The sequence below is a fragment of the Caretta caretta genome, chromosome 11, assembly GCF_965140235.1.
Source record: "Caretta caretta isolate rCarCar2 chromosome 11, rCarCar1.hap1, whole genome shotgun sequence".
In the NCBI taxonomy this organism is placed as follows: Eukaryota; Metazoa; Chordata; order Testudines; family Cheloniidae; genus Caretta; species Caretta caretta.
This window is the reverse complement of record NC_134216.1, coordinates 38,937,934-38,965,536: the sequence shown is the minus strand read 5'-3', so window position 1 is coordinate 38,965,536 and position 27,603 is coordinate 38,937,934. Positions and strand designations below refer to the sequence as shown.

The 27,603-nt window shown below is 39.5% G+C and overlaps 1 protein-coding gene across 3 annotated transcripts in view; it reads left to right on the top strand.

Annotated features, from left to right (window-relative positions):
* The first annotated feature begins 1,843 nt into the window (after nt 1-1,843).
* The window catches only part of LRP2 (LDL receptor related protein 2), a 180,735-nt gene continuing 154,975 nt past the window's right edge, over nt 1,844-27,603 (top strand). The window contains exons 1-4 of one of the 3 annotated variants that reach the window (XM_048869191.2): nt 1,844-2,109; nt 20,624-20,731; nt 23,441-23,563; nt 26,196-26,312. In XM_048869191.2, coding sequence (XP_048725148.2) covers nt 1,878-2,109; nt 20,624-20,731; nt 23,441-23,563; nt 26,196-26,312 — 580 coding nt within the window. In that variant the 5' untranslated portion in view covers nt 1,844-1,877. The remainder of the gene's footprint in view (nt 2,110-20,623; nt 20,732-23,440; nt 23,564-26,195; nt 26,313-27,603) is intronic. The other 2 variants (XM_048869190.2, XM_048869192.2) reach the window with 2 other exon arrangements.

The window sequence follows — 27,603 nt, the reverse complement described above, 5'->3', positions numbered from 1 at the left end:
TGTTGTGGGATTAAAGCCGCGCGGCCCCATACACAAACGCAGCTGGTTCCGTTTGGTCAGCCTGAGACACTTGCTGTGAAACTACGACAAGAATTCCAGTAAGTTGGCAACACTTTCACACAAAGAAAACAACAATAGGAGAAGTCCTTCCGTGCAGAAAGGAATGTTTCAAACACTGTTCTCCTACAGTGAAAGGAGACAGGGAGGGAGGGAAGGAGGAGAGAGATTTGAAGAGGGCAGTTTCCCCCCACCCCAGCAGCTCTGGATCTTGTGATGGAGAGATCTTATCCTCTCTCTGTGATTCAGAGGTGCCAGGAAACTCGTTGAATATTCTGATCTGCCCCAGTGTTTCTTGTGGCTTGACCCCGGTGCTGTGTCGTACCACTACACCAAGCAGCCCTGAACCTGCATAAATCACAACCCTGCAAAGCCTACACTCCACATCTTATCTTTCTTATTCCCCCTCCCTTTCCTCCTCTAGCATGATAGATATTAAAAAATCCTTACGGAAACGTTTGTGGGATTAGCGTCCTAAGCGATCAACGCAAAGAAAAATACCGTATCTCCTAATCAACAACAAACCAGCCTGTATAAATTACAGCACTTTGGAAATTAGAGTCTGTGACAGGGCCAAGAAAAGTTAAGTAATGTTTCAGAAATGCCTGTCAAACTCTACAAACAAGCCCTGCAGTTTAATATAGAAGGTAAACTTTATGCAAACAATATAAGGAGTTTGTATAGATGGGGCAATTAAAATGAATAGGACAAATCATGTTGTGAGATAAATGCATCTCTCTGATACCACGATTTATACAGCAATCTCTTGTTCCTGAAATACAGGAGTATGTTGTATTTCATACAGGAGGGATTGGGGGGGGGGAGGGCTAAATGAAGTTCCCCACCTAAAGTTTTATCGTGATAAATTTCCTCTCTAAAACTACAGTGCCACTGTCAGTCACGTTAAGCTACCCGATCAACTTCTCAGCGGTTTTAACAGAATTATAAATACTGTTTGTTTAACATCATTTCTGTGTGATGCTGCCGATACTGCCTTCCCACCACAATCTTCTGATGGGCTCCAAAAATACTTCAAACAGATTAGATTAAAGGGTAATCTCCGAAAAATGCAAACATATCCCGTCTTTCTCCTTTCGAATCCTCTACTTTCCTACAGTAGTCTTGTATCTAACTCCTGAAATGGCAACACTATCGGAACCGTGGCTTGATATTTCACCCGTGATTTGTTGTGTACCTGTGACACAAAGGTCCCCTTACCAAAGCCAGGATCGTCACAGTACCCTCTGTTGACAAACTAGGAGCAGGGATATTAAAGTTTCCCTTAGCAATAGCTTCATACTCGGCCCAAGCTTTTAGTGAAACTGACTTTCTCTCCTGGGCAATCCATGAAAGGCTGGGGTGGAGAAATAAGATTCATTCTGTGATTGTCAAGGCTTCAACAGCGTTTTAGAGGTGATTGACCGCGTCTCTCTATGGAGTAATCAACTAAATCAGCGTTTTAAACTTTATACCGACGTCTGAATGTAATGACTAGTTCTAAAGCCTTTATAAGGCTCCTTCGTTTAAACCCCTTTTCTTTGCGTGGGGCATATTGTTTGTCAGTTGGGACACTGGCGTCTGAGGAGCATCAAATGCTGTTTGCTATTTAAAATCACCCCGGATCTGCCCCAAATGTATTGTAAAGCAGCACCACTGTGATGTAAAGTCATTGGAGTGCATTGGTGTGAAAGCATCCCTCCTACCCGGCAAAGTGCGCGCGGAAGGAGGGGCAAAGGCAGCCTGTGGCTGCAGGGACCTGGAGCAATGCCTGATTCCCTCATGCTAGTTCCGGGGCTGCTGGGTATAAAGAGCTTTATGCAATGTCTGGAGGGTGGGAGTTTCGTCTGCAACTAGCGGGATCAGAAAAAGACACCAGGCTGCTTGGGCTGTTGCAGGGCCGAGCAGCCTTCCTGAGCCCAGCAGCGTGCTTTCTAGGGCGCTGGAGCATCCCAGCCCAGATGGGATCTCGCCACAGGATGGACGGAGGAGCAGCAGCTTCTTGCAAAGTGCTCATATTATTCACTGCATGCATCATGCAGGCTAGTGGCCAAGGTAAGTCCCGTACTGCAGCCTAGTCTGAGTGGGACTCGGGGATCTTCCGCGCCCTCCGGGAACGCCAGGGGGAGGAGAGAGGGTCGGTGGCTGCCGGGCTGTAAGGGAGCTGCGGCCCCGGGGCTTCCTCAGCGGGCTCGAGCAGCAGGAGGTGACTCTTCCCAGAAGTTGTTTATCCTGTAGTGGAAAGTAGAGCGAGCCCGGGGGCTGTTAGAAGCGAGCCCGGCGTTTTCTGACACGGCTCGTCCTCAGGCTGGTTTCGACCTTTGCTTCTGCCAGCGTGGTTCTTTACCCAGTGAAGGGGTCGGAGTCCTGCGGGGGAGCAGTGGCTGCGCTGGGGTTACGTTTGGAAGGGCCGTTCAGGGGGTGCAAATCCACAGCGTAAAGTCACGCCGGGCTTTCATTTTCTGGAGATGCACTGGAGAGAGAAGCCTTTAACTGGGGGGAGCGCTCCTCGCAAGGAGGCCGGCCAGGGCTCCGTGCCTAAAGCGGGGCAAGACAATCGCCGGAGCCTGGCGCTTGCTACTGAAACGTGTTTATTGGCCCGAGTCTGGAGCACATCTATAAAGATCCGTCTGTGGCCGTGCTGCCGGCCCCTCTCCACGCACCAAATGCAGGTGGTTTGGGAGCCCAAAGTGAGCAGGCTGAGTGAGTGCCCCCCGTTTCTAAGAGCGGGTTTTGCAGCCCGCTCCTCGGTAAAGTTGCACCTCGAGCTGGGTCCCATTAGGCAGAGCCAGGCTTTGCTGTTTTTATTTGCACTGATCGTGCATGTGCAGCGTGTACGTGTCTGTTGTATGTGTAACAGATGCGGTATTTTATAAGAAAGAGTCTAATAAAGAAACAGATGCTTAGTCTGGAGCACAATAAGCTTCCCTCAGCCCCAGACACAGATTTGAAGTTGGGAGAGAGAGAACTTTTTCTCCGGGCTTTGCTGTTGCTAGGTTACATTGGGGAGCATGTGACTGGCCGAGCAGGCTGAGCAGGATAGGCTGCGCCGCCGCCTACTGTGGTACTAAGCTGGCTGCTGGGGATGGAGGAGCCCTATCTCCACTCCCTCCCTCCCACCCTGTAGCTGCAGCCCCTCTCTTCCTGTCTCTCCCCTTCCCTCTCCCACACAGTGTAATTGCCCCACCATTAAAATGAAACCCCTTATTGTTCCAGCAGGATGAGATGAAGTGAATTTCCTGGGCCGCATCTATTGGCCTGGTAGCCCCACTGTTTTATGTGTGTGCGTTAGGTGGATGTATTCAAATTGTTAATCTGCTTTCTTTGCTCAACTCTTAGTGTAAGCTCCTTAGAGGGAATCAAGTAAGTAATTATGCTGCTAACAGCTCCCTTTTCTGAGCAGGGAAGTAGTTAGGAGATAGCTAATGTACAGCAGGAGCATTGCAAAAGGTCCAGCCAAAGAGGTCACATTGGGTAGAGAGCTAATTCCTTTGCACTCTTATTTACACTGCATAGAACTAAAGCTACAGGGCTGACTTAAATACGTATTTCCTTGCTCTACAGCCACCTTAGAAAATTTAGGACAAATGTACAGTAGATGTGAATATGAATTTACCAATTATTTGGTAAAGTGAGGGTAAAATCTTGAATTGGAACCCAAAAGCAGGGCAGGTGTTAAGAACTTTGCTGTGCTGGATGAAAGAATTATCAGAATAACTATGCTAATGAGATGATGTAATGTTAGTAATGGAGTCTATGGTAATACCTGTGTTAAACCTCTTAAAGTAGTATTGTCAGCTCTTGGGATTCTTATTCCAAGTCTCACAATATTTGGTGTTTTTCTTAAAACTCTAGTTCTTGGAATCCTGTGATTATGTGAGGATTTCAGCTTTCATTTTAAAAAGAAAATGATTGTAGACCTTGTGGTTGCAGAGAGAGAAACTTGAAAACATGACCCAAACATACACTATCGGCTCAAAAATCAGAAGCCCCACCCTCAAAAAAACTTCAATTTTTAATTAAAAAAAGTATATCATGATTTTTAATCCAGTCTCATGATATTTTGAAGCATGATTTATGATTTTTGAATACTAACAATTTGAATTTGGGAGTACTGAGTGGAAACTGGATGTTTCCAGAAGCCTAAGAAGACTCAGTTTAATCTGAGTGTTTATACCTATATTAAGCAGTGTTGTGCCTTCTCCCTTGACAAATCTGACTCCTGAATTTTGTTAAACATGGTACTGGATAAACTGAGAGAAAAAATGACTCCTCTCACCATCCAAAGTTGCATAGGAACTGATCCTGCAACCTGTTACTCATGCCAGCAGTCTTTATTACTCAGGATTACTGTCATGCGTAGAGATTTCAAGATGGGGTCCATACTCTGTCTAATTTGAGTTCCCTCACTGTGGTATCCAAAAGTAGCATTTTATGTGGAATTTTATAAGCAATATTTTATATTACCATGGCATTTCATTTTGAAGAATCCCAAACCACTTCAGACAGCTACCTCTACAGCACTGCTGAAATGCAGCCACATCTTGGGTGGACATTGCGGTGTACAGCAGTGTGTGAAGGGCAAATCTGGATTAAGACCATCAAGGCAAATGTCTGAATTTGCTAAAGAATCTGGCAGTCTTTAAGGATTTGCGTACTCACACAGTATTCCATTTATCTGGTATTTATTATGGGACTCATGGAAGGACTGACTCTAGTCTGCTAAAATGTGACCCTCTAGTTCCTGGGAGCGTAGGTGTTTCAAACCTTGCTGCTCTTAATAGTTCACTTCCATAGACAATGTTTTCTGTGTGTGTTCTTGTTTTCTCTTTATAGTGGTTATCCATGAATAAGAAACCTATTTTCCCTCCTTAGAAGGAACATTCCTCTTTGGACTCTCAAATTTACTTCCAACTCACACAAACCCGATTTTATTAAATAACATTTTTGTAACCTATGTTCAATTAATCACAAATCAATTAAGCTTCCTACATGACTGTTTTTTCTGGAGTGCCTTATTTTGGTTCAAATTCAGGAGAGATGACATCTGTCAGAAAAAGAGTATATATACATAGTAAAGTAACTAGCATGTATTTGGCATTCAGTTGATAGGCAAAATGAGGTAAAATACATTGTAAGGAGGAGGATGACAAGGATTTAGGAGGAAAAACATAAGGTAGTGGAGCTCCCACTTTATCTGATATGCTCCTGTTAACTTCTTTTCTTGCTACACCACTTTGGTCTCCTCAGTGTGTAAGTTGCATTCATTTTTCCACCATCTCAATATCAAACTACTGCAAGTTACAAAACATCGTCACTCACACCTGTTTTTTTGCAAAATTCCCATTGACTTCAGTAGGGCCAGGATTTCACCCCATGTGTAATTTACATCAACATTTAAATCCCTGCTTTGAATCTGGTCTTGTCTGTATCTTTACTTTTCCTCAGTACTCTTCCCTGCATTGCATTAAATGACGAGACTTTTTTTTCCGTATATCTTGGCCAGATCTCTCTAGTTTACCAGATTAAGAGTCCAGTCCAAGTCAGCTGGACTTGTGTGAGCAATGATTGCAGAACTGCGCTCTGCATTTCCATAGTTAATAAGTAATATCATGATATTGGTCTAAACCTTTATAATGCTGGAGAGGTGAGCATTTCTGGTGATAGCCTTTCACCTTACATGGACACACTTGTTTGGTCTGTGAATCCCCTGGATACTAAATGTGTACAGCTGCCTGAATGCACTCTACAATTAAGTTGATTTCCAACTTTTAGTCTATTCCTCCTTTTTAAGTAGCTCATAATTTCCTGAAGCAAAATCCACATGGGCTGAGATTTTTCCATGGCTGGTCTCAGGCCAGAGGTGAAGTTTTTTATAAAGTTTTAACAAATCTGATTCATCCATTTTACGTGTACATTGAGAAAAATATATATCCTTCCCAGTATAACCTGATCAAAAATTTTGCAAGTGGATAACACAATTCCTTAGATCATTGAGATCTAAGGAATAAGCCAAGTTTGAAGCAAATTGGTAGAGTAGTTTTAAAGGCAAGGGGAGAAATCTTGGCCCCATTAAAGGCAAAGGGAAAACTCCAGTTAATTTAAGTGGGGCCAAGCTTCCATCCAGGAGAATTTAAATTTGGAAATTTTGCACTTGTACAGTTCAGTTTTGCTACATGAGCCATGATTTACTTTATGTAAGGGTTTAAAATAAACTTCAGAGTTATTTGACAAATAATATGGAATGGTTTTAGGAGAGACTATTTTAAGTCTGTACTCAGAACAGAGTTAAGGTTGAAACTTCAGCTGTAATACTACAATTCCTGTCTTTTGAGTGCTTGATTGCAAAACCTTAAAATGTTAAAGCTTATTTGTTCAAAATAAAAATGTAATTCTGCTACATGTATGAAAAAGTGATGTTGGCTTACATAGTGGCATCATAATTGATAAACTGAGATTTGTAGCTTTTATGTATATTGGTGAATTCACATTCTTTGACAGTTTTTTGGCCAGCCTCCATTTTGTGCAAGTTTAAAATTGGCTCATGTACCTGCATGTACAAACCACAAATTGGATATTTAGGTGAGCAATTACAAATCTCTGTGTGCAAATGTGAGCACTAAGTGATATAAAAAGTAGTAATATTTGGGGTTTGCTCATGCATGCACAACTGAAAATGTGTCCTGTGTTTAAGTGAGGTACGGTAGAAAAGCAAATCCCTTAACAAACAATGGTAGTGAACAACTTTGGGCAACAGGAATATTCTCTCAAAAGGAGGAGGTGATTTCAAAGCCTTCTAAAGTGTAAAACAGGGGTATACAATGGCAGAGTGAATTATACTAGGATACAAAGGTGAACTCTGTTCACTTCCAGGTTGCCAGTTTAAATCCAACCCAGGGCTGGATCTGCTAGGGTTACACGGTGAGAACCCCCCCTTATAAATTAAAAACAATTTTTTGTATACTTAACACCATTATGGATATACAGTGGCCTTTGTAAAATTAATAGGTGATCACAGTCCATATCCTGGTGGATAGGTGTCCACATCTCAGAAACCACAATCACATCTGGCACGAATTGACGCTTTTGCTGATAGTTTCACAAAAGAGGCCAAGAAATAAATGGGCATGGATGGTTCTTATAGACCAGAACTGCTACATATTGTTAGGGTTACATGGTGAAGCTTGCACTGTTATCTACTATCTCTGTTCTGTGTATGGGTAGAAGCCCAGGATGTCTGAGCAGAAGATTGTGTCCCTTGCATAGAGCCCCTGGGTGAAACCCCTACTCTGAGGTTTTACACAGGGGAGGGAGGATTTGGGTCTTAAGGGGAGAAAAAAAAGTCAAGTAGTTGTTTTGAAAAGAAAATGAATACGTCCAATTTACAGTCTGTACTGCTGGTAAAGGCAGATATGGGAGAGGACCTTTAGGCTGAACTGTTTATCAAAATCCTGCACTGGTATAATTTTCTTGTACTCTGTCAGTGAACCATTATAAAAGGAATGCTGGGCTTGATCTGCTCTGACTGAAATCAACAGCAGAATACCCTCAGACCTCAATGGGACCAGGACTGGGACCTCTGATTTGGGGAGGGGGAGTTGTGATGGCTTGAAAATTAAAAATACATATCAGTGAAACACATTACAATCTTTTTACCTTTTAATTGATAAAAGTGACATTTCTATGAACTTAATGTCAGTATTTGTTTTCGTAAGGTTTTTTTTTTTTTAAATGAGTAATTTACTTTTAGTACTTGTCTTGATCTTTCTTTAATTATTTACTCCTTTTCTATATCCTGGGCAGCGAAGTATATCAGGAATTTGCTAAGTAATCATTTAAAGTGAAGAATAGCATTAAAAAACAAAATTTCAGTTAAAAATTGAAAGCAGTAATTAGCTGACACCTGGTTAGACTTAGATTCTTCACCAACTGCTAGAATTACTGTAAATAATTAAGCTGCAGGAGTCAAGACAAACAGGGACAGGACATTCAAGAAGATCTGAGCTAAGATAGATGTGCAGCATATGCAACACTTCCTATAAAGCAAATCAAAACCTTCTTTTATATATTGAGCTGACTGGAAATTTGAGCAATGAAATCCCACTTTAATCCAGATTTACTTTCCATGTGTTTTGCAGGAAATGAGCAAAGATTCATTGAGGGGGAGGGAGAAGTTGTGGGAAGTTAGAATGCAATTTCATTAAAGCCTTTTAATTCTTTTCTTTTTGGGCTTCCTGGGTTGACGTGAAATCAATCACGCTGTTCTGAGCCTTTACTTTGTATACGCCTTTTGCATTGTTAGATTATTGGGAGATCAAAGATCACTAGTGTTTGTTTTTTCTTCTAGTTATTTAGGGGCAAATCTGTGGGTCTTTCAGTATTTTACTCAGAGAAATGTCTGAAGTCAGTTGATTACGAACTTCAGGATTTGACTGCCAATAATAAGTTATGCTTAGCATTCCCCACACATTTTTGAAACAATATCTTCAATCTTTGATATATTGCATCCAATACTGTTCACTTTTATTGGACAAAACCAAACCTGTTTCAGGACTGGAAAACTGTTAAAGCTGTTCAGAATTACAGATGCAGAAGCCCCGTTTCTCCTCATTTTAAATTCTGCTTAAAAACTGATGGCACAATATAATCTTCTGAGTGGAAGCTGAAAAAGAAACAACACTTTTTAGAAGATTCATTGGTGAGAAGCATAGAAGATTTTTCTTAATTAATCCTCTACAGGTTGACACCTGAATAAAGACTAGCTAATGTTAAGATTGTGTCACTGTGGTTAAGTAGCTATGGCAACCAAATAAGTCAATTATCTGCTTGTTAATAGTTTACATTAAGTCTGGCAACTAAAGGATGGAAATGTCATAGTTTTAAAACTAAAATATATTTCTTGATATAACTTCTTAATGATATATCATGGATTTGTTTTCCTTTTTCAGTCTTAGGAGATATCTTGAACCAATTCCAGCTTGATTCTCCTCTCACTTAAACTAGTTTAATTGCACTGATTCAGCTGAGCTACTCCTGAAGTGCACTAGTGTAAGGGAAGGGAGTATCAGAACCAGACACTAAAAAGTAGGTGGTAAAAATTTCTTTTAATAATTTACTATATTTTGAGGTCTGGTCTGAAGTCCACTCTCTTACTGAATGTTCAGTTTATTAATTAGCTCAGCTCAGCACATTTTTTGGAATGATTTAAAAAAATGAAGCTTAATGAGTAAACATGGAAATGTTGAATGGAATAGATAGTTTTCTGCAGATTCCACAATAACCTTTTACTGTTGGTATCAAGCTTTTTAATGTTTTCTTTGTTTTGCAATTCTTAAACTGGATTTGAGATCTAAGGATCACTATTAGTAGTTTTGTTCTAGATTAAAAAAAAGACATGTAAGAGTTAATTGAGACTAATTTTGTTTTCTGAACAGTTGTATTTTAGCAGTAATAATCTGGTTGGTTTGAATTTGATTGACTGTATTGTTATACACTCCTATTTAACATCAAGGGGGTCAGATCCTCAGCTGGTATAAATGGATTTAGACAGTTGATGTTCTGACTCTCTCTCTCTCTCTTTTTTTTTCATATTTGGGTAGGCCTTGTTCCACACACACGCACCCCAATTCCAGTTTGGAGCCCCAGATGCTATTTGTGTATGGGGGTCTGCTTGTATATTACAGGTTGCAGGATTGGGGCCTTTATTGTGGTTTGCAGCATGGTTGGAACAAACCAATTTGTATCATATACAGATGTTGCAGGAATCAAAATAATAATAATAATGTCTAGCACTTATGGAGTGATTTTCATCTTCAAAAACCTTGATGCACATTTACTGATCAAGGAAATATACCAGTGGTTCTCAAAATTCTGTACTGGTGACCCCTTTCACATAGCAAGCCCTTGAGTGCGACCTCCCCTTATAAATTAAAAACACTTTTTGTATACTTAACACCATTATAAATGCTGGAGGCAAAGTGGGGTTTGGGGTGGAGGCTGGCAGTTCGTGGCCCCCCCCATGTAATAACCTCGCGACCTCCTGAAGGGTCCCGACCCCCAGTTTGAGAACCCCTGAAATATACTCTTGTGATTCTCCTTTGGTTTGGGGAAGTAAGGGCTGCAGAATCAGGCCTTATACTCATGTGAACAATCCCTTCAGACATGCCTAAAATAGGAAAGTTTACCCAAAAAATTCCATTTGGTGCTCCCACCATGTCAGCACCAATGAGAGCTCTCATTTAATTGTGACTGGAACTATGACTAATGCTGTGTCAACTGAACCTACTCTTCAGTAAGCTTAACTAACATGTAAGCCCCCAGAGCCTTGCTTACAGTAGGGCTCCCATCAGAGCTGCAAGGAACCAGTGTTAGCACTAGTGGGAATACTTCGCTAAAATTCTCTCGTGTAAGGATAGCACTTGACTTCAAGGGGGCTGCTCATGCGTTTACTTTTGAGCAAAGATTGCAGGATTGGGCCCAATATATGATAAAATAAACAAGATGGAAGATTTAAAACCATGACAAGAATGCTACTGTAACTAATATTGGCATTTTTGCCATATGAAAAGGCTATTCATGCATTCATTTTTACTTTTACAAGGTCTAATAGGCTTTTAAACTATTGCACTTGTAGTGAATAGGGTACATACTGGTCTGAAATTAGCAGACGTGCTTCTGGCCTCTTGCTTGCGATTGTAGGAGCTTTCTTTATTAGTTTTTCAGATTCTGCCCTTCCTTTCTCTTTTCAAACCAGCCCCAGGGCGCTCTTTAAAAACCTGGCCCACTTCACCATTTAAAACCAGTTTAGCTCCAAATATTGTGTAAATGCACTGAAGCACTAATATTCTTTTCATTACCTCTGTGGCTACTTGAAAGGTATTCACTGTAGTAATTAATCTGGATGTTGACAAATGTGAACTGGCAGAACACCAGGAAATCTGAATTGAATCTCAGATACGCGTTGAGGGGCCTATTCTGTCTTCCTTGATCAGGCAAAAAGCCCATTTCTTCAGTGTGAGTTTTGCCTGAGTGAGGAGGACAACAAACTCCCTGAGCACTTGCTAGGGAGTTATCTCCTGCTATGGGATTTGTACTGTGACTGAATGCAGTCTAGTATACAGAAATGGCTGTCTAATAGTGGAAATAAAAAATTGCTATGACCCTTCTGACCTAGTTTGGGTGTGGCAAATGTATCAAAACTTAAATGCCTGAAGTGCTTTAGGAATTTGGACATCAATTTGGGGAAGAAACAGGCACTTTGATAATTTACAAATAATTAAACACGCTGAAGTAAACAATGGCAATAGCAAAATTTGAAAACGGATGACTTATGACAGCTAAGTAATCATACCTATTAGTGATAAAGGTCACATATCTGTTTTGCCCCCCAACACTTCACCTTTTTTTCTGTTTAAATGATCCTGTTGGTGGGTTAGTTAGCAATAAATCACAAGCACCGTTTTTGGCAAGTTAGACTGTAAACTGATCAGTGCTACCATGCCTAGTCCGATAGAAAAGTTGGCCTGGTTACCACCACACTAAGGCCACGCTACTGAAAAGACTTATGCAGATGCTTAATTTATTCACTGGGAATAGTCACATTGACTTTCATAGGACTACTAATTGTGCATAAAGAGTTAAGTAAGAGTATGTCTACACTGCAGTAAAACACCCGTGGCATGGCTGCTACTGGTCCAGGTCAGCTGACTTGGTTTGTGGGGCACGGACTGCAGTGCTGTTGGGCTTGTGCTAGAGCCTGGATTTGAGACCGTGTGAGAAGAAAATTAAAATTGAGGCCAGGTCTACACCAGAAAAGGTTAGCCAGTAGCGCTATGCCCAGTATAGCTATAGCAGCTATACCACGATATTTACACCAGCACACCCTCCCAGTGTAGACGCAGCTCCAGCTGGTAAAATTTCCTTTTGCCCATATAGTTTATACAGTTCCAGTCTTCAGTCCTTACCTGGGCCAAACTCCTGTTGAAGCCAATGTTTGCTTTTGTCTGCATATAGACTGTCTGCAGCAATGGGTGTGTTTCTTTCAAAAGATGACTGGAATGATTAAAAACTGGGCAGATAAAGGGGTCCAATCCTGCATCCCTTATTTTTGTGAGTAGTTGCATTGGGCTTCGTGAAAAAGGGCAGCAGGACGGGATCCAAGGATTTTACGTGGGTAAATGCTTGAGGCAAAGACAGCATAATTTAAATCCTTATGGCCTGCTTCTGCTCCTGCTGAAATCAGTGAGAGTTTTGCCATTTACTTCAGTGAGCAGTGTCTAAATTAAGGAACAAACAAATAATTTTCTAGAAGACAGAACATAGGGGCCAAACCCAACTTGCCTTACTTGCCTGGGCAGTTCCATTAGTTACAGTGGTGCTATTCGAGTGGTAAAGGCAAGCCGGATTTGACCATAGATATGTGGATGTGCTGTGGGGAGAGAGAAGTATCTTTTGTTATGTGCACTTACAACTTGCATTTAACTAATACCTGCAATTATTTTTTCCTGCATTGAAGAATTTATGAGAATATTCCCCAATAAAGTTGGGTCAATACAGGCATTTTTTTTTAAATTATTATATGTTATGTGTCTTCTTAAATATAGCAATGAAATATATAATGGATTTTTAAAAACAAGTTATTTAAGATTCAGTCTTGCCTAATGCATTTGGAAAGCATTGTTTGGGGCTGATACCTGGAGCTGCCGGGACTCATCACCTCTTAGGATAGATAACTTAATTGCATCCAGCTTAATTAAATCTGGCAGTGGCATGAGATTTAATTTTGAGAGCAAGCAGCTGATTGGATAGGAAGTTTATTAAAAGTACCTCAAACCATTCAACTAAAAGTGGCTTCCTGAGAGGATGGTTTTGTAGCTTGAAACTGCATTCATCAGAATTTCCCAGTGGTGTATACTATACATGACACATCAGAGTTATCTGAGCATGGGTTTTGTCATTGTTTTCCACATGCTATACAGTTGTAAATACTTCCAATTCGTGGAGGTTTTCACACTTGGTCCCCCATTGCCCAATTGTTATTCTGTAGCAGCCTTGGGGCTATTAGCCAGTTTCATTCTTATGAAAATGCTTGGGATGCTTCTTTCTGTGAGTAGTTGAGGGTGCCTTTTACTTTCTTCCAGTTTGCTTGTTCTTCCTCCTCCTCATGTAATTTAGTCAATTAGAATAGATTTTTGCATATTTAATGTGCTTCACAACAAAGAGATTTTGAACAGCAATAGTAGAGCTCAGCAGAGTGTGCTTCACTAGAGATCCACAGTGTGTGCTTCACTTATCCAGCTAATACAATCACAGCTGATTTATATGGATTAAGATACCAAATGTGAAGGCAACTGATTAATATTATCCAATTTAGTGCAGAACATGTTATTTCCATACAGTGTATTTGAAATCACTGACATTTTGTAAAGGCTAGTAGTTAATACCAGTTTCAGAGTAGCAACTGTGTTAGTCTGTATTCGCAAAAAGAAAAGGAGTACTTGTGGCACCTTAGAGACTAACCAATTTATTTGAGCATGAGCTTTCGTGAGCTACAGCTCAATTCATCGGATGCATTCTGATGAAGTGAGCTGTAGCTCAAGAAAGCTTATGCTCAAATAAATTGGTTAGTCTCTAAGGTGCCACTAGTACTCCTTTTCTTTTTAGTTAATACCGAAAATTCTGACTCTTTAAAGTTAATCACAAAATAAATTTTGTAAAATAAGAGTACAACTAATTTTATACTGGACACCTTTAAAAGTACTTTTAATAAACATTTATAATAAAGAAGTTATGGCAGAATGCCTTTTAGGGAAGTGAAAGACGTAACACAACATGCATGTGGCATTCCTTGGTTGTTGATCTTGAACGGTGGGGAACTGGAAGCACAACACCTTCTATACTTAGATTGTAAGCTCTTTGGAGCAAGGACCATCTTTATTCTCTTTTTGTACAGCGCCTAGCACAATGGGGTGCTAGTCCATGATTGGAGTCCCCAGGTACAATACTACTGCTGCTCTACTTAGAAGCCCTCATACCCTCATTTCATAGCTCCGGCTCCCAATCAGCACAGCTCCCCGGTCTACATATTCCCTGGGATACTCCCTTAAAGGAAAACCTAACCCACAGCCTCATTTGTATGTGCAGATCTTCCAGAAGAGGGAGCAGTGTGGAGTGTAAGTTATGCTCAGATACGCACCTAAAGATTCTTCTACAATGATACTGTCATTTATTTAATTAATTTGTTTAAATCACTAATCCAGCACTGTAAAATAAATGGCAGTTTCCAGATATTCAGTCTAGGAAGACATGTTTCCTGCTCCAAAGAGGTTGCTGTCCAAAGGTAATCTGTAGGACGTGTCCTTTAATAAGAAAGCACAATAACATGGCTGAAGGGTATTTTGTTTTAACATGATTTTTTGTTTGAATAATTTGCCTTTAATACCAATACATTATTTGATAGAGTATTTATTTTGTGTAGATTTATTATTGCAATGAAATATCAATTTAATGTATAAATGTGGAATTTAACAGCATAATTTTGGCAGGTACCTCTTTGTTTCTCATTATGATCTACTCTATTTGCTTCTTCTGCATGTTTCTTATAACTTTAATTTGCAACACAATACTAATATTTAACATCATATAGTACGTAACACACACTAATGAATAGTCACTGACCTTTATATATTTTACAAATGGAGACTATAGCGGGGTGTACTTGCTCTTTAAAGTTAGGTGGGAGACCTTCCTGGGCCACTTTTACCCCATTCCAGGAACCCTGACAATTGAACAGGGGATATGATCATGGAGGGGGACACTGCTTATAATGCTGGCTGTTTACGGCCAGAGACTGGTGGTCTGTGAGCAGGATGGGCTGGAACATCCCTCATTCCCTCACTACAGAGGGAACCTTGTCCATGGTTCAGGACAGTTCCCTTCCAATCTCTCCTTGAGAGCCACAGAACAGGGTTTCTTGGGAAATGTTGTCCCCTGAGCAGTCATAACAGTAGTCCTAGGCTGGGGCTAAGCATGCTAGCACTTGAAAGGCCTATATAAATAACATTTTTCGATCAATCAAGATTGTTAGGTTGGCTGGGAGATGCAACCTCATTAGGAAATGAGACCTAGAATCTGCCAGTTTACTATTACTAGTATACCAAATAATTTGAAATAACTAAGGTTTAAATTTACATGAATTTTTTTTTGAAATAGGAGTATCTTAAGTATTTAGTAATCCGCAGTTTTCTTTTTTGTGGGAAAAAGCAGTCTGGTGTCATGTTAGAAAGCTTGCATCAGTATGTGATCTGTGAGTGGGTTCCTGTGGTGGAAGAAAAGCAAGCAAACGGTCTTAGCTGATTTATGCTTGCTTCTTTCTTGGAATTCATATGGAGTTTTCCTTGTTCCTTTATTATGTGAGAGAAGGTGAATAAAAATATCTAGTCTACCTCATTGAATGCAAACTCTAAGGCAGGAGTCGGCAACCTTTCAGAAGAGGTATGCCAAGTCTTCATTTATTCACTCTAATTTAAGGTTTCACGTGCCAGTAATACATTTTAACGTTTTTAGAAGGTCTCTTTCTATAAGCCTATAATATATAACTAAACTATTGTTGTATGTAAAGTAAATAAGGTTTTTAAAATGTTTAAGAAGCTTCGTTTAAAATTAAATTAAAATGCAGAGCCTCCCGGACTGGTGGCCAGGAACCGAGCAGTGTGAGTGCCACTGAAAATCAGCTCGCGTGCCGGCTTTGGTGCACGTGTCATAGGTTGTCTACCCCTGCTCTAAGGCTTCAGGTCCAGATCAGATCCTATGTCTTTCTTGTAAGACAGCATTTGGTTACCTCCCTGGACAAATTTCAGGTTAGTGCACTGTGTATCACATTTGGGCTTGAATGTAGAAGGTTTGAATGTAGACTTTAGATTTCAATCTAAATATTTATCCAAATATATATTAGGATTGAGTATGAATCAAATATGAATATGGGTCAAATATAGCATAGGAATAGGAAAGTCCTAACAAACTGCCTTTATGCTGAAAATCCATAAGGGATCTGAACCTACAAATTAAAGATAGCCTCCAGCTTCCAAAACCTCTGTGCTGAAAGGGCTTTGCACTACCCTCACCCACTGCCACCTGGCAGAGTTCCACATGGCCTACTGTGGCATTGGATAGTGTCTATTAGCTGGTGAATGGAGCTTTACTACAATTCTCAGGGGGTCACTGGGTCTGTATTTAGCATCAGCTTCATTTAAACACTTTAACCCCATGCAGTCAATGGGCCAAATTCTCTATCCATTTCAACAGTGTAAATCTAGAATAACTCCATTAAAGACAAGGGGGATTACTCCAGATTTACACTGATGTAAATGAAAATTTTGCCCTAAATTGTCTTGGGGAACAATTGCATTGAATAATACAGCTATCCAGGCGTGGTATTGTAGTGTAAGGCTTGATATTCTGCATCTGTTTTGATACCATATATAGTTTTATCTTTAATATTGAATTATAGGCCAGGATCACTATGCCGTGGTTATAAGTATTTACCCCCCAAATCTTTTGTTCCTCACAGGATCACTCTATGATGCTTTCTAATAGAAAGTCATAATCCTGCATTATCTTTTGTACAAGTAGCTTACTTTGTGCCATGGAAATTGGCCTTTTCTGTTTTGACCTAAGTGGATTGTGAATCCCAGACATCTTTACTCAGGAGACTATTACAAGAGAATCCCAGACACTGCTACAGAAGGTGCAGCAGCAGCAGTTGTAGCTTAAGGACCAGAGACAGCAAGTCTAGCAGAAACCTCAGGAACAGTACTCTTTCTGTATATTTCCCAAGGGATACATTTTAAGCTATGGGCTGGATTCTTCAGTGCAATATTGCCTTATAAGAAAGTGGATGTGGTAGCTTTGTTTTTTCCAGTTGCTTTCTTGAATCCCTAAAAATTGAAACAGGCATTCATCAATTTTTGAAAAGTTAGAAGCCATACTATTTAAAATAAACAACAACCTTGGACTCTACTTTGCATGGGTTCTTCTGGGATTCACAAAATCTTACCATCTGTCTTTTTGGTCTGTATTTGAGTGATAGTTTCATCGCAGTTCCATGGGTAAAAAAATATCATCAAATTAAAGCAAGGAAAAATAATTCTCTAGATTTTGAACTTTCTTAGGAAATATGAAGGAAGACAATAAAGACTAAATTTTAATGATTGATTGTGTATTTTTAAACCCAACAATATTTCCTGCAGGAATCTTGCTAACAGGATTCTGTTTGCCTGAAAGAAGTGTCTGGCTTTGTCAGCATTGCCATGATAAATCAGCATTTCTACTAAAATTAGCTCATTAGTATTAATTTTTTGGCAGTCATGGACTAATTTATGAACTGCCTTACCATTTAAAAAAGGCACTTATTAAAAAGAAACTCTTTGATACAATAGGATGTCAGTAGTTACTAACCCCTCAGTGAATCCAGTCTTCCACTTAATGTCAGTTAACAAGAGGACACCCCTTATCTTCTAACATCTCCCTCCTAGTGTAGAGCAATAGATTCTGCATCCATATGTGGCATAGCACTTAATAATGCAAGTAGTCCTGTTCACTTTGATGGACTACTCATGTGAGTAAGTGCTATTTGTTGTGAGTAATGGTTCCCGAATATGTCCCCAAATTAATACTTTAGTTTAACAAGGGTTACTGCCTCTTACATCAGTTCAGTCCTTGAACACAAACTATTATAAAGCCTTCAGAAGCTGGTTTTAGTAGATGATGTCAGTTTCTATTTTGAAACAAGGGGCATGTTTCTATGGGTTGTCACTTGGAGTTACTTCTGAAATTATTTTTATTCATTTAATCAGTCATTTTACTGTTAATTTTTTTTGGATGGTGGACATTTCTAGCAATGGATTCAATAATTGTGTGTACTCTGCATACTTCCTCCTTTTGATGGCCAGCATTTCTTTTGATCACAGTTTGAAAAAAACAACATACCTTTTAAAACCTTCTTGAGAAATGTCTTTGAACCTGCAGATTACTGTTACTTCTTTATCACCCGTAATTTATTTTCAACCAGAGCCCTCTGCCTTTTTATTAAATAAACAATCATTTTGTACTATCTAATGTACTAGTACTTTTGTACTGAGAGGATACAAAGCAAGGATATGTGAAGCATCAGTTTTTTTTGCTTTTTTGAAAAGTTATTTCAGAACCTCAGTCTTCAAGGAGAAATAAGCAAGCATGGAAGATTACATTTGAAAAGACTGATACCATAATTAAATGAATTATAATAGGTCTGCTGATGAATTGTATAAATGGGCATTGGTACAGCATTTACTGTATGTAGTTCTGAGTGATTTGAACTATAATTTTTAAAAGTATTACAGAGTGTAAAAGAACTGGTTGGTTTGCAGATACTCTTTACATTCAATTACAGTTTTTTATGCTGTATGAAGACTGCTGTATTTATAATGTTTTCCAAAAAGTGTAACCAGTGTTATCTCATTTTATGTCACCATAAGGATATGTTTAATAACTTAGTAGAAGAAAGGCAAAAGAAAATATTAGTATTATAGACAATGCTTAACATTTGCTGGTTAATTATTTGAAACTAATGGTATAATATACAATGAAATTATTTCCCACGCTGTTTGTTTTTAAGCATATACTTTTCCCATTTAGAAACCTGAAACCCTTTGGATGTTGATTAAACTCTGTATTGTAATTTCTTTTTCAGTCAGGTGCTATTAGGATTCTTGTATTCTTGGATGCTACTGATGCAATAAATGTAGAAACAGATTGTTTTACTTCCAATAATAGTTCTAAGTGATAAATTGTTCAATATATGCTGTGTTTAACAGTTAAACTTTAAAAAGGCCCTAAGAGTCTCAAATTGAAATGTTGTCTTGTAGGGCAGAATTTAGTGAGAGGGTCTGGGATTCCAGGATGAACTTGTACATTCTTTCAGGGCATTTTTGCAAGGGAGGTTGTTGTGTTTTAAAGGTAGTTGATAAGAGACCTGCACCACCAACCCCAGACCTGCACCACCAACCACCATCGTACATTAGTCTATAGAAGGTATTTGGGTGTACATACTCCTGTACCACTCGGTACCACCATTCACCCGAGTGCAATTTTTGACCATTTGCAGGATACATTATAAATCAGGATGTCACTACCAGACAATCAGATTTGAACATTCCTTGCATAAAGTAGCTTGCTTATATCCCTTAGGAATACATCACTTAACTGTGCTTATGTGACCGTGTTGGTATGTCTGGTTTTACATGAAAGTTAGGGTAACACATTGTTTATTTATGTCACTGTGAATTCAAGAGTAGGTGTCTGTACTTTATATTTAGTAAAGTTATCTCCTTTGGTCAAGTCACTTAGAATAATTGAATGGTAATTTCATCACTTGATTATTAATTAACAGGAAATTGCTTTTTCTTAGATGTTCTAAGAGTTGATCTTTGCTACTAACTCTGTTCTTTCAGTATTCTTTGCTTCAGGGTGCTGACTGAGGCTATGTGAAATAGAACTTTGTGAAACTAATAAAGAGTTACGACTTTTCAGTTTTGGGGACCATAAAATTGGTTAAAAGTTCACCTCCTCTCCCCTATGACTTAGATCATGTTTCCCCTAGTGGCTATAAACAGTGTATTTCATTCTCTTATGGCATCAAGGGACTTCACTAGATATGTTTGGTAAGGGCCTGATCCTGCTGTTCTCACACATGGGAGCAAGAACCATCTGATCAGGTCCTCAGTCCACTGACATAGCAAATAGGGTGGTGGCTTTTAGAGTCTGATTGACAGCAGGTCAGATTTTGATCAGTGAGAAAGAGTTTTAAAGCTCAGATTCTTGTTTTAAAAAAAGCTACTAAGATGTTCATTGGAGATATATTTTCCCCTGTACTGCAGAGAGATGGACTTTATATATTTTTTTATTAAAAAAAAAATATTTATCAACGTTTTGAAACCAGATACCAGTACAGGGCTGGCAAAATGAGATTTCCACAGCAGCTAAGGGGATTAACTCTGATTTTTTGGGTTTTTTTTTTTTTTGTATTTTTCTTAAATACTCAGGAACTACAAGGGGGTGGGCTAATGTTTAGGCTCCACAAATGATGTGGAAGGCCATTTTCCTCCTTCATTTAAGTCTGTATAACCTGAGTCCATGAAATGAAAATGGACATTTTTTGTCTTAGAAGGCTTCCATACCTGGCAAACCTTTCCTTGGTTTTTTTTTCTTTTACCCTTTTGTTTGACTATTAAAGTAGACTATTGAAGGAGACTATACAACAGGTTAGATAGGAATAGTCTTCTATATTAAGAGTTATTACACTTGAATGTTGGGTCAAATTCTGCTCTCCCTTATATCAGGGCAACCTTATGGAAGTTCAGTGGGCTTGCATGGGTGTAACTGAATGTGGAATTTGGCCCACTGTTTTACCTGAAAAAATGTATTTAAAATGATTGTTCTCAGTGTGTGCCTGAACTGTTGATGGGAACAATCTCCCATATCTGTTCTGATATGACGCTATAACCAAGCTTCTCGATTTGCTGTTTGGTTGCAGGGTGTGAGAGTGGGCAGTTCCGCTGCGGGAATGGCCGTTGTATTCCTGCAGACTGGAGGTGCGATGGAGCAAGGGACTGTTCGGATGACACGGATGAAGCTGGTTGTCGTAAGTGGAATATCCACTGCATTAATTCAAAGCATTTCCACTTTTTTACAATATTCAGAATTCTCAGCTACCACGATGCTCATGGTACACCATGCCATGATGAGGAGCCTCTTAATTCTTAGAGAGAGAGAGAGAACAAAGGTGGTGTAAAACTCGTGGTTTGGTGGGCAATGGCTTTGGAATCTAATTGAGACTCATGTTTCTTGAGTTCTGTAGTACCGGTTCTATGGATATTAGAATAGTGCCAAATTTCCAACTCACCCTTAGAAAGAGGTTCAGGTCACATGCTGCACTTCCCTCCAATATCCATAGCCATATGTCTAATAAGGACATCTTTTCTGATGTCTGTGGACTCTAAGCATGTGTAGATGGCTAATTGATATTACTGCAATGAACCTGAATGGTGCACACATACAGACACCACAGTCTTCAGCATGGATATAACCTTTGGTATTCATGGTCACTCAAGTTCACGAGAGGGCATCATACACATTTAATTGGTACACTGTATCATGTATGAAAAAAGGTTCTGTGGCTCTTGACAGATTTCAGTTGAATCACTATGGAGATTTTTAAAATGTGTGTCTATTAAAAATGTTACAAACAAGAAGAAATGATTCCCCATTTTCAGAAACCCTTCTACGTTTTGCTATCTGCCAGCACTCTTCTAGGTTTCGGAACCCTTTGTGCCAGTTAGCCTATGCTACAGTTCGGCCAGGTTTTGTCCTTGAGTTGATTTGGAGTGAAAAGGCTAATTTACATTGTTTCCTCTCACATTGGCTTGGCTCTTCTCAGCTTGAGCCTTGCAGTAATTGGGGGGTAGTTCCTGCAGCCAGACTGTCTGATTTTCTGATTAATAGGTCAGCCAAGTGCAAAGCCAACGGTGTTTTGGATGAATATCTTGCATTAGAAATAACTGCCATTCTGAGTCAACTGGCCATGTCACCCAAGATATTTAAGTCTGAATGATTTCCTCTGAGACAGGAGCCATGGTGCTATTGAACAAACTACTGAGCAAAACTTGCATTAACTTCAGTTGGATCAGAATCTCACTCCTAATGTATTTCCCTAAATAAGTGAAGTTGTTTTTGTTTTCATCTTCTTACAAATGGACATAAAAATAAAAGATGGAGGATGAAAATGAATTTCAGTTTTGTTTAATTGGCTTATCTTGTTTTCTAATTATACTCACATAGTATAATGTTGGGGCCATATAAGTACCTACACAGATTTTAAATCAACAGAACACAAATATATTTTTAAAATGAAACTCAATATTCATTTTTGTTCCTGAAGCAGGAATCCAAAATAATATTTATGATATGCAGCTAAACCCTTTCCTTGTATCTAATTTAATTATGCATTCTTCATCTATGAAGCTGCAATACAGCGTCACATCACTTCTTTAAATGGCTTCTTTACATAGTTAGGTAATCCTCAAATCTCATTCCATGGGCTCAGACTGTTGCTGGGTTGGCTTGCAATGCTTGTGAACTGGCAGAGTCCGAAGACATGATCTCAGGGAGAAGGGTCATTAAACAGAGAGGCCCGGCACAAATCAAACTGGATGGTGTTGTGCTAGTGAATCACAAGATGAGTATTAACTAGGGCTAGGCAAACTGTTCCAGAATTAGGTTCAAACGTCTATTTTGTCTCTCTTTGTGCTCACAGTTTTTTTTCCCCTTTCTTTTTTTAATAGCCACTGTGACAAAGCTCCGACCTTGTCTCAGTGGGTCCCGCGCTTCCTGGCAGATTACGTTAGCCTCAGAGGCTCACTGTGACCCTCCACATAGCCCTTCTCTCTGTAGAGGCAAGGGTCACAGCCTACTGACCCATTTTCATCATAAGCCAGTAAGGGAGGTGAGGAGAAGTTATCCTCCCTCGCACAGTCTCTGTTGTCTCCCAGCCTCCGTGATTAGTCAGGGAAGGGAGGGGGGAGCCCAGACCCGCCCTCTACTCCGGGCTCCAGCCCAGGGACCCTGATAGTAGCAGCTCTTAGTAGCCGACTTTTTGGAAATAGGATGAGTATGATTCCCTGGGCCACTTCCCCACAGCAGTCCCCACTTCCTCAATATCTTTGTCACCCTTACCTCAGGGCCTCCTTTCTTGTGCCCAATAAGGTTTGTACTGATCCGTTTCTCCAGCAGCCTGGCTCCCTTCTACAGCTCCTGACGCACACCTCCCACCTGACTAAGTGGGAAGGCTTTAAACTAGTTTCAGCCAGCCCCTGATTGGCTTCGGGTGTCCCAATCAACCTAGCTGTCTCCACTGCTTTCTGGAAGGATCTTAATTGGCCCCAGGTGTCTTGATTAACCTGGAGCAACTGCCATTTGGTTACCATGGTAACAGGGATTTGTTTAGCCTGGGGTTAACATACCTGTTTCTCACCACTTTCCTATAGCCATCTGGCCTTGCCCCGTCACACCACCTATAAAGTAATTAAAAGAGCAGGGATAGTAGAACTTAAACTATTCCAACCCAAGCCCTGCATCATGAATCCACTAAGGAAAATCATGTGCTTAACTTGGAAGAGGCCTCTCCCTTTAGCTCAAAAGTTGTAGGTCTTGTCCAAGAACTGTAATCCCAGGGTAGAACGCCTCATTCCTATTCTTTTGTCTATAGGTGTCTCAGATGCTAGTTCACGCAGGTGAAGCACACTCTCCTGAATAAACATTGTGAAATAACAAATGATTTGCTTGTTTGTACTAGCACAACCTACCTGTGAGGGAAATCAGTTTCAGTGTCAGACCGATGGAGAGTGTATTCCACAGTCATGGGTTTGTGATGACGAGGAGGACTGTGAAGATGGCTCAGATGAGCATCAACAATGCCGTAAGTATTTCCGTCAGAACATTATACCAACATCATGAAAGTGCAAACCATTTGTATGTGAACATATTGATTACATAAAGCGCATGACATACACACAAACACACAGACACGCACACAAATAAACAAGGCTAGTGCAAGCATAACAACTTTTTATCAGAGTGATCTCTGTAATAAACAATTGCTGAAAATGGAATACACTAAAATAATAATGAAATAAAACATAATCAAATAAATCTAGATAGGGATTATTTAGGTTAATAAAACCTCTCCAAATCTTGCAGTAAAGTAGAAAAATAATTGGCTTTTCAGTTTAAATAGAAAAGAAAAGAAAATTTAAGATGCGTATCCGTTACAGAAGTAATAGGGAACCTGATTACAAAAATTGAATAGCGAATTTACATCATTTTGTGAACAGTTATACGCTTCTCAATCACCCTCAGTTAGGAGCCTCTTCATTCATTCTTTACTAAATCTTTTATTCATCAAGCTCAGAATCAAAAAAAGAAACTACATTTCTCCCTGGAAAAGGTTTGGAATCTATAAAAGGAAAAATGAGTAAATCTCTAAGTAGAGAAGAGTAATTAAGGGACATTAAACAAACCCTTAGAGAGATTCTAATGCCATATCTGGTGAAACTCTTCAATAAGATACTAGACCGACATTGCAATCTTTCACTGTATAATGAACAGAGCTGTTATCCCTTATATTCAGATCCCAAAAAGCCCTCACGTTTGCTAATAGTGTTATGTTCCATTATCACTTAGATAGCTTAAAGCTAGTACATAAGTCATGTTAATATTTCAGTTCGGAAGGGAAATATTTTGATGATACTCTATGTATTAATCATGCTTGGATTGGTATTTATGAACAAAAATATTTAATGTTCCTTTTCTTCTTTAGTAAAATAAGTTATTTTAAGTATAATAGCTACAGACCAGTTTCTTTTCTCAGTATTGATGGTAAGATATTAAATATTCTAACTAGCTGTTTGAATTCAGTAACCAGTGCTTAATTTGTAATGAAAGAGGTACTGGGGCTCAAGCAATCAGACATTGTAACTAATACATATCAGTTGGGTTTTATGCCATACATAATACATATCAGTTGGGTTTTATGCCATAGAAACAAACAGTGATTTGAGTGATTTGGCTGCTGCGCATTAGGTCAGATTTTGCCCTCAGATTATTAGCATTTGGTAGTGCGTGGGATGTGGGTGGTCCAAATAATAGCTATAACTTATTTTTGGTATATCATTAGAAAACAAATGACTTCTGACTGAGTAGGATCGGGCTTATTTACTTTTCTTCTTACACAGATTGGTTTTGGTCCTAAGATTTGACATTTTATTTAAAGTATCTAAATATCTCTACAGTTAATAAGCCAAATTCTGCTCAGTTACACCTGTTAAACCCCACTGACTTTGGTGGATTTTCATGAGTGTAACTTAGATCAGAATTTGGATCATAGTCCAGGCACATGGTCTTAAAACTTCATTTCTATCTCTGCTGCAGAGGGGAATAAAGCTGGGCTGTCTTTTGCCCCCATTCTCCTTTGCGTATGTGATGCAGACACTAGTTAGTTATATATCTACTAAGGACAGAGTAGATAATAAAGTCAAAATCCAATGAAGGCTTTAGGTCAAGATTTGAACTGGGTCACTGTAACTTGCCTTCATTCTATGTGTGTCCATTAATTGTGAGCAATTTAGAAAGTGCCCCTCAATGACTGCACAGTAAAATCCTGCTGCTTCTGCTTTGGAGCCACCTCTGGGAATATGCATTGATGCTAATTAATTTAAGGCACTTTTGTATTGCTCCTTCCTAGAATGCTTAAAACTTTTTTTTCCATGATAGCTATTCTGAAAGGCACACACAATTGGAACGAAGAGAAGTTTGTTTTACTCCAAGTTTTACTTTCTCACTTTTCTAACTGGGTTAATGCCCTAACAACAGAGCCCGTGATATGAGCACTAGTGAGGGAAGAAGGCATAGAGAGTCTCTGTACAAGAGCTGACCAGGATCCCATACAGCACTTTCCAGAGCATGAGGTGGGGGGAACAAGTTAGCATGCCAGGTAAAGGCATCACAGCCATAAGAGAGCATGGTCTACTGACTAAAGGCAAGATCATACTCCACTCTCCTTGCATGTCAGCAATGGTAGATAGGCTCAAGATTGCATGCCACTTTGGCCATCCTGAACTATCCTGCAGTAGCTGGCGGAATGGTTTTGGGCCTGCTGTGGCTGGTTCCACTTATTATTTGGGTAACAGTAGTGTCCTGAGACTTCACTCAGGACTTGGAAACCTATTGTGTTGGGCACAGGACAAACCAGCCCTCAGCATGGAGGAAAAATTGGAGATGAGGCTGCAGGATCCATGACGATGCAGATTAAGTGCTTCGAAGCCTTGGCATGGGTTGGAGCAGTGGCTGTGCATTAGGAAATGCATTATGGTTGTGTGGCGTGCCCACTGGTTGGCAGGTGACTTTTATTTCTGCCCGAGACACAAAGGTCAAGTAATAAAAGATTGTGTATTTCATGAGAGGGACTCAGGAATAAAAAGGGGAAGAGGAGAAGTACTTTGCTGCATGTAGGTCCTTCATTGGTGAAAATCTAAATTAACTGTTTTTTGCAGCGGGGAGGACATGCTCAAGTCAGCAGTTCACATGTTCAAATGGACAATGCATCCCGACTGGTTACGCATGTGATCGAGTTAAAGACTGCACTGATGGAACAGATGAGAGAGGCTGCAGTAAGTCTTTTAAATCTTAGCACTAGATCTGGTTTCATCCTGTCTCTCTTTGGCATTTTAATCAATTTGTAAGATTAAGGGGCTTGTTGATGGACAGAAATGACCACAATATGCTTCTTGTTATCAGAATTTCATTGCAGATTCTTTCATGGATTAGAGCTGATGTTCTGATACAGTTTCATTATTGTGAGACTTATTAAGTCCCTACTGCTGCCTTATGGTCAGGGACATTTTCGTTTGCCCGTCTCAGCAATAATAAAGTTTTCATTTTAAAAACATCTTTAAAATGTTTTTAAACTTTGGAAAATTTAAAAAATATTTCATTTTCCATAAGAACTTCTATAATCAAACCTTTGCATAGCTCTCAGTGGGGATTGTGACCATGTATCTAAAGATGGAATTTGGCCCCAGGTATTTCATGTATTTTATTTTTAAGTCAACTGCCTGAAAATAATGTAGGGGAAATTTAAGCATTTCTTGTCTTTGTTTTTTTCTTAAGTAGTTTTAATTAAAAGTTACATATTAAGTTTAAATATAAAAGTGGTCAACAGAAAAATTGTAGGTTTGACTTTGTTTTTGCTTATTGTCTGTAGTACTTTATGCAGATGTGTATCATCTGCTGGGGTTATATCAAATATTGTGGTATGCTTTATAACCATAAGTAGAGAGTGTGTTCCTTCAGTGATTATTAGGATGCCTAACAAGGAAAGTACAGCTCAAGGCCTTGATCCCTCAAAGATTTAAGCATTTACTTAATTTTGTGCAATGTGAGTAGTCCTGTGACTTCAGTGGGACTGCTCAATGTGTAAAGGTAAGCACATGCATGGTCAGAATCTAAGTGTTGGCCTGGGGAGTTTTGCTGTTGACTTCAATGGGGCCAGGTTTTCACCTCTGACAATTTCATGGGGCATGGGAAAAAAAGCATTGTATGCAGTGAGGGTGAAGGTGAAGACAATGGGATGTTGAATAATTACTGTGCATTTGGGAGGAGGCAAGCGTGGGAAACATCATAGGAGGGGATGTGGGAGAAGGAGATGGTGAATGGGAGAAGGGGACACTGGGAGGGAAGGAGTCAGTATACACTGGCGCTGAAGGAAGAGACAGTTATACATAGGGAAGAAGAAAGTAAGCATGTATGCGCCACCAGTTGTGTATCAAAAGGATGATAATGTGGAAGCAATGGGTGCTTTGGGATAAAAAAATATATTTTAAGACAAAAAGAGGATAATTTTAATTTATATATTATCAAAGATTTACAAATAATGTAACATTCAGTAGAGGGAAAACTTAA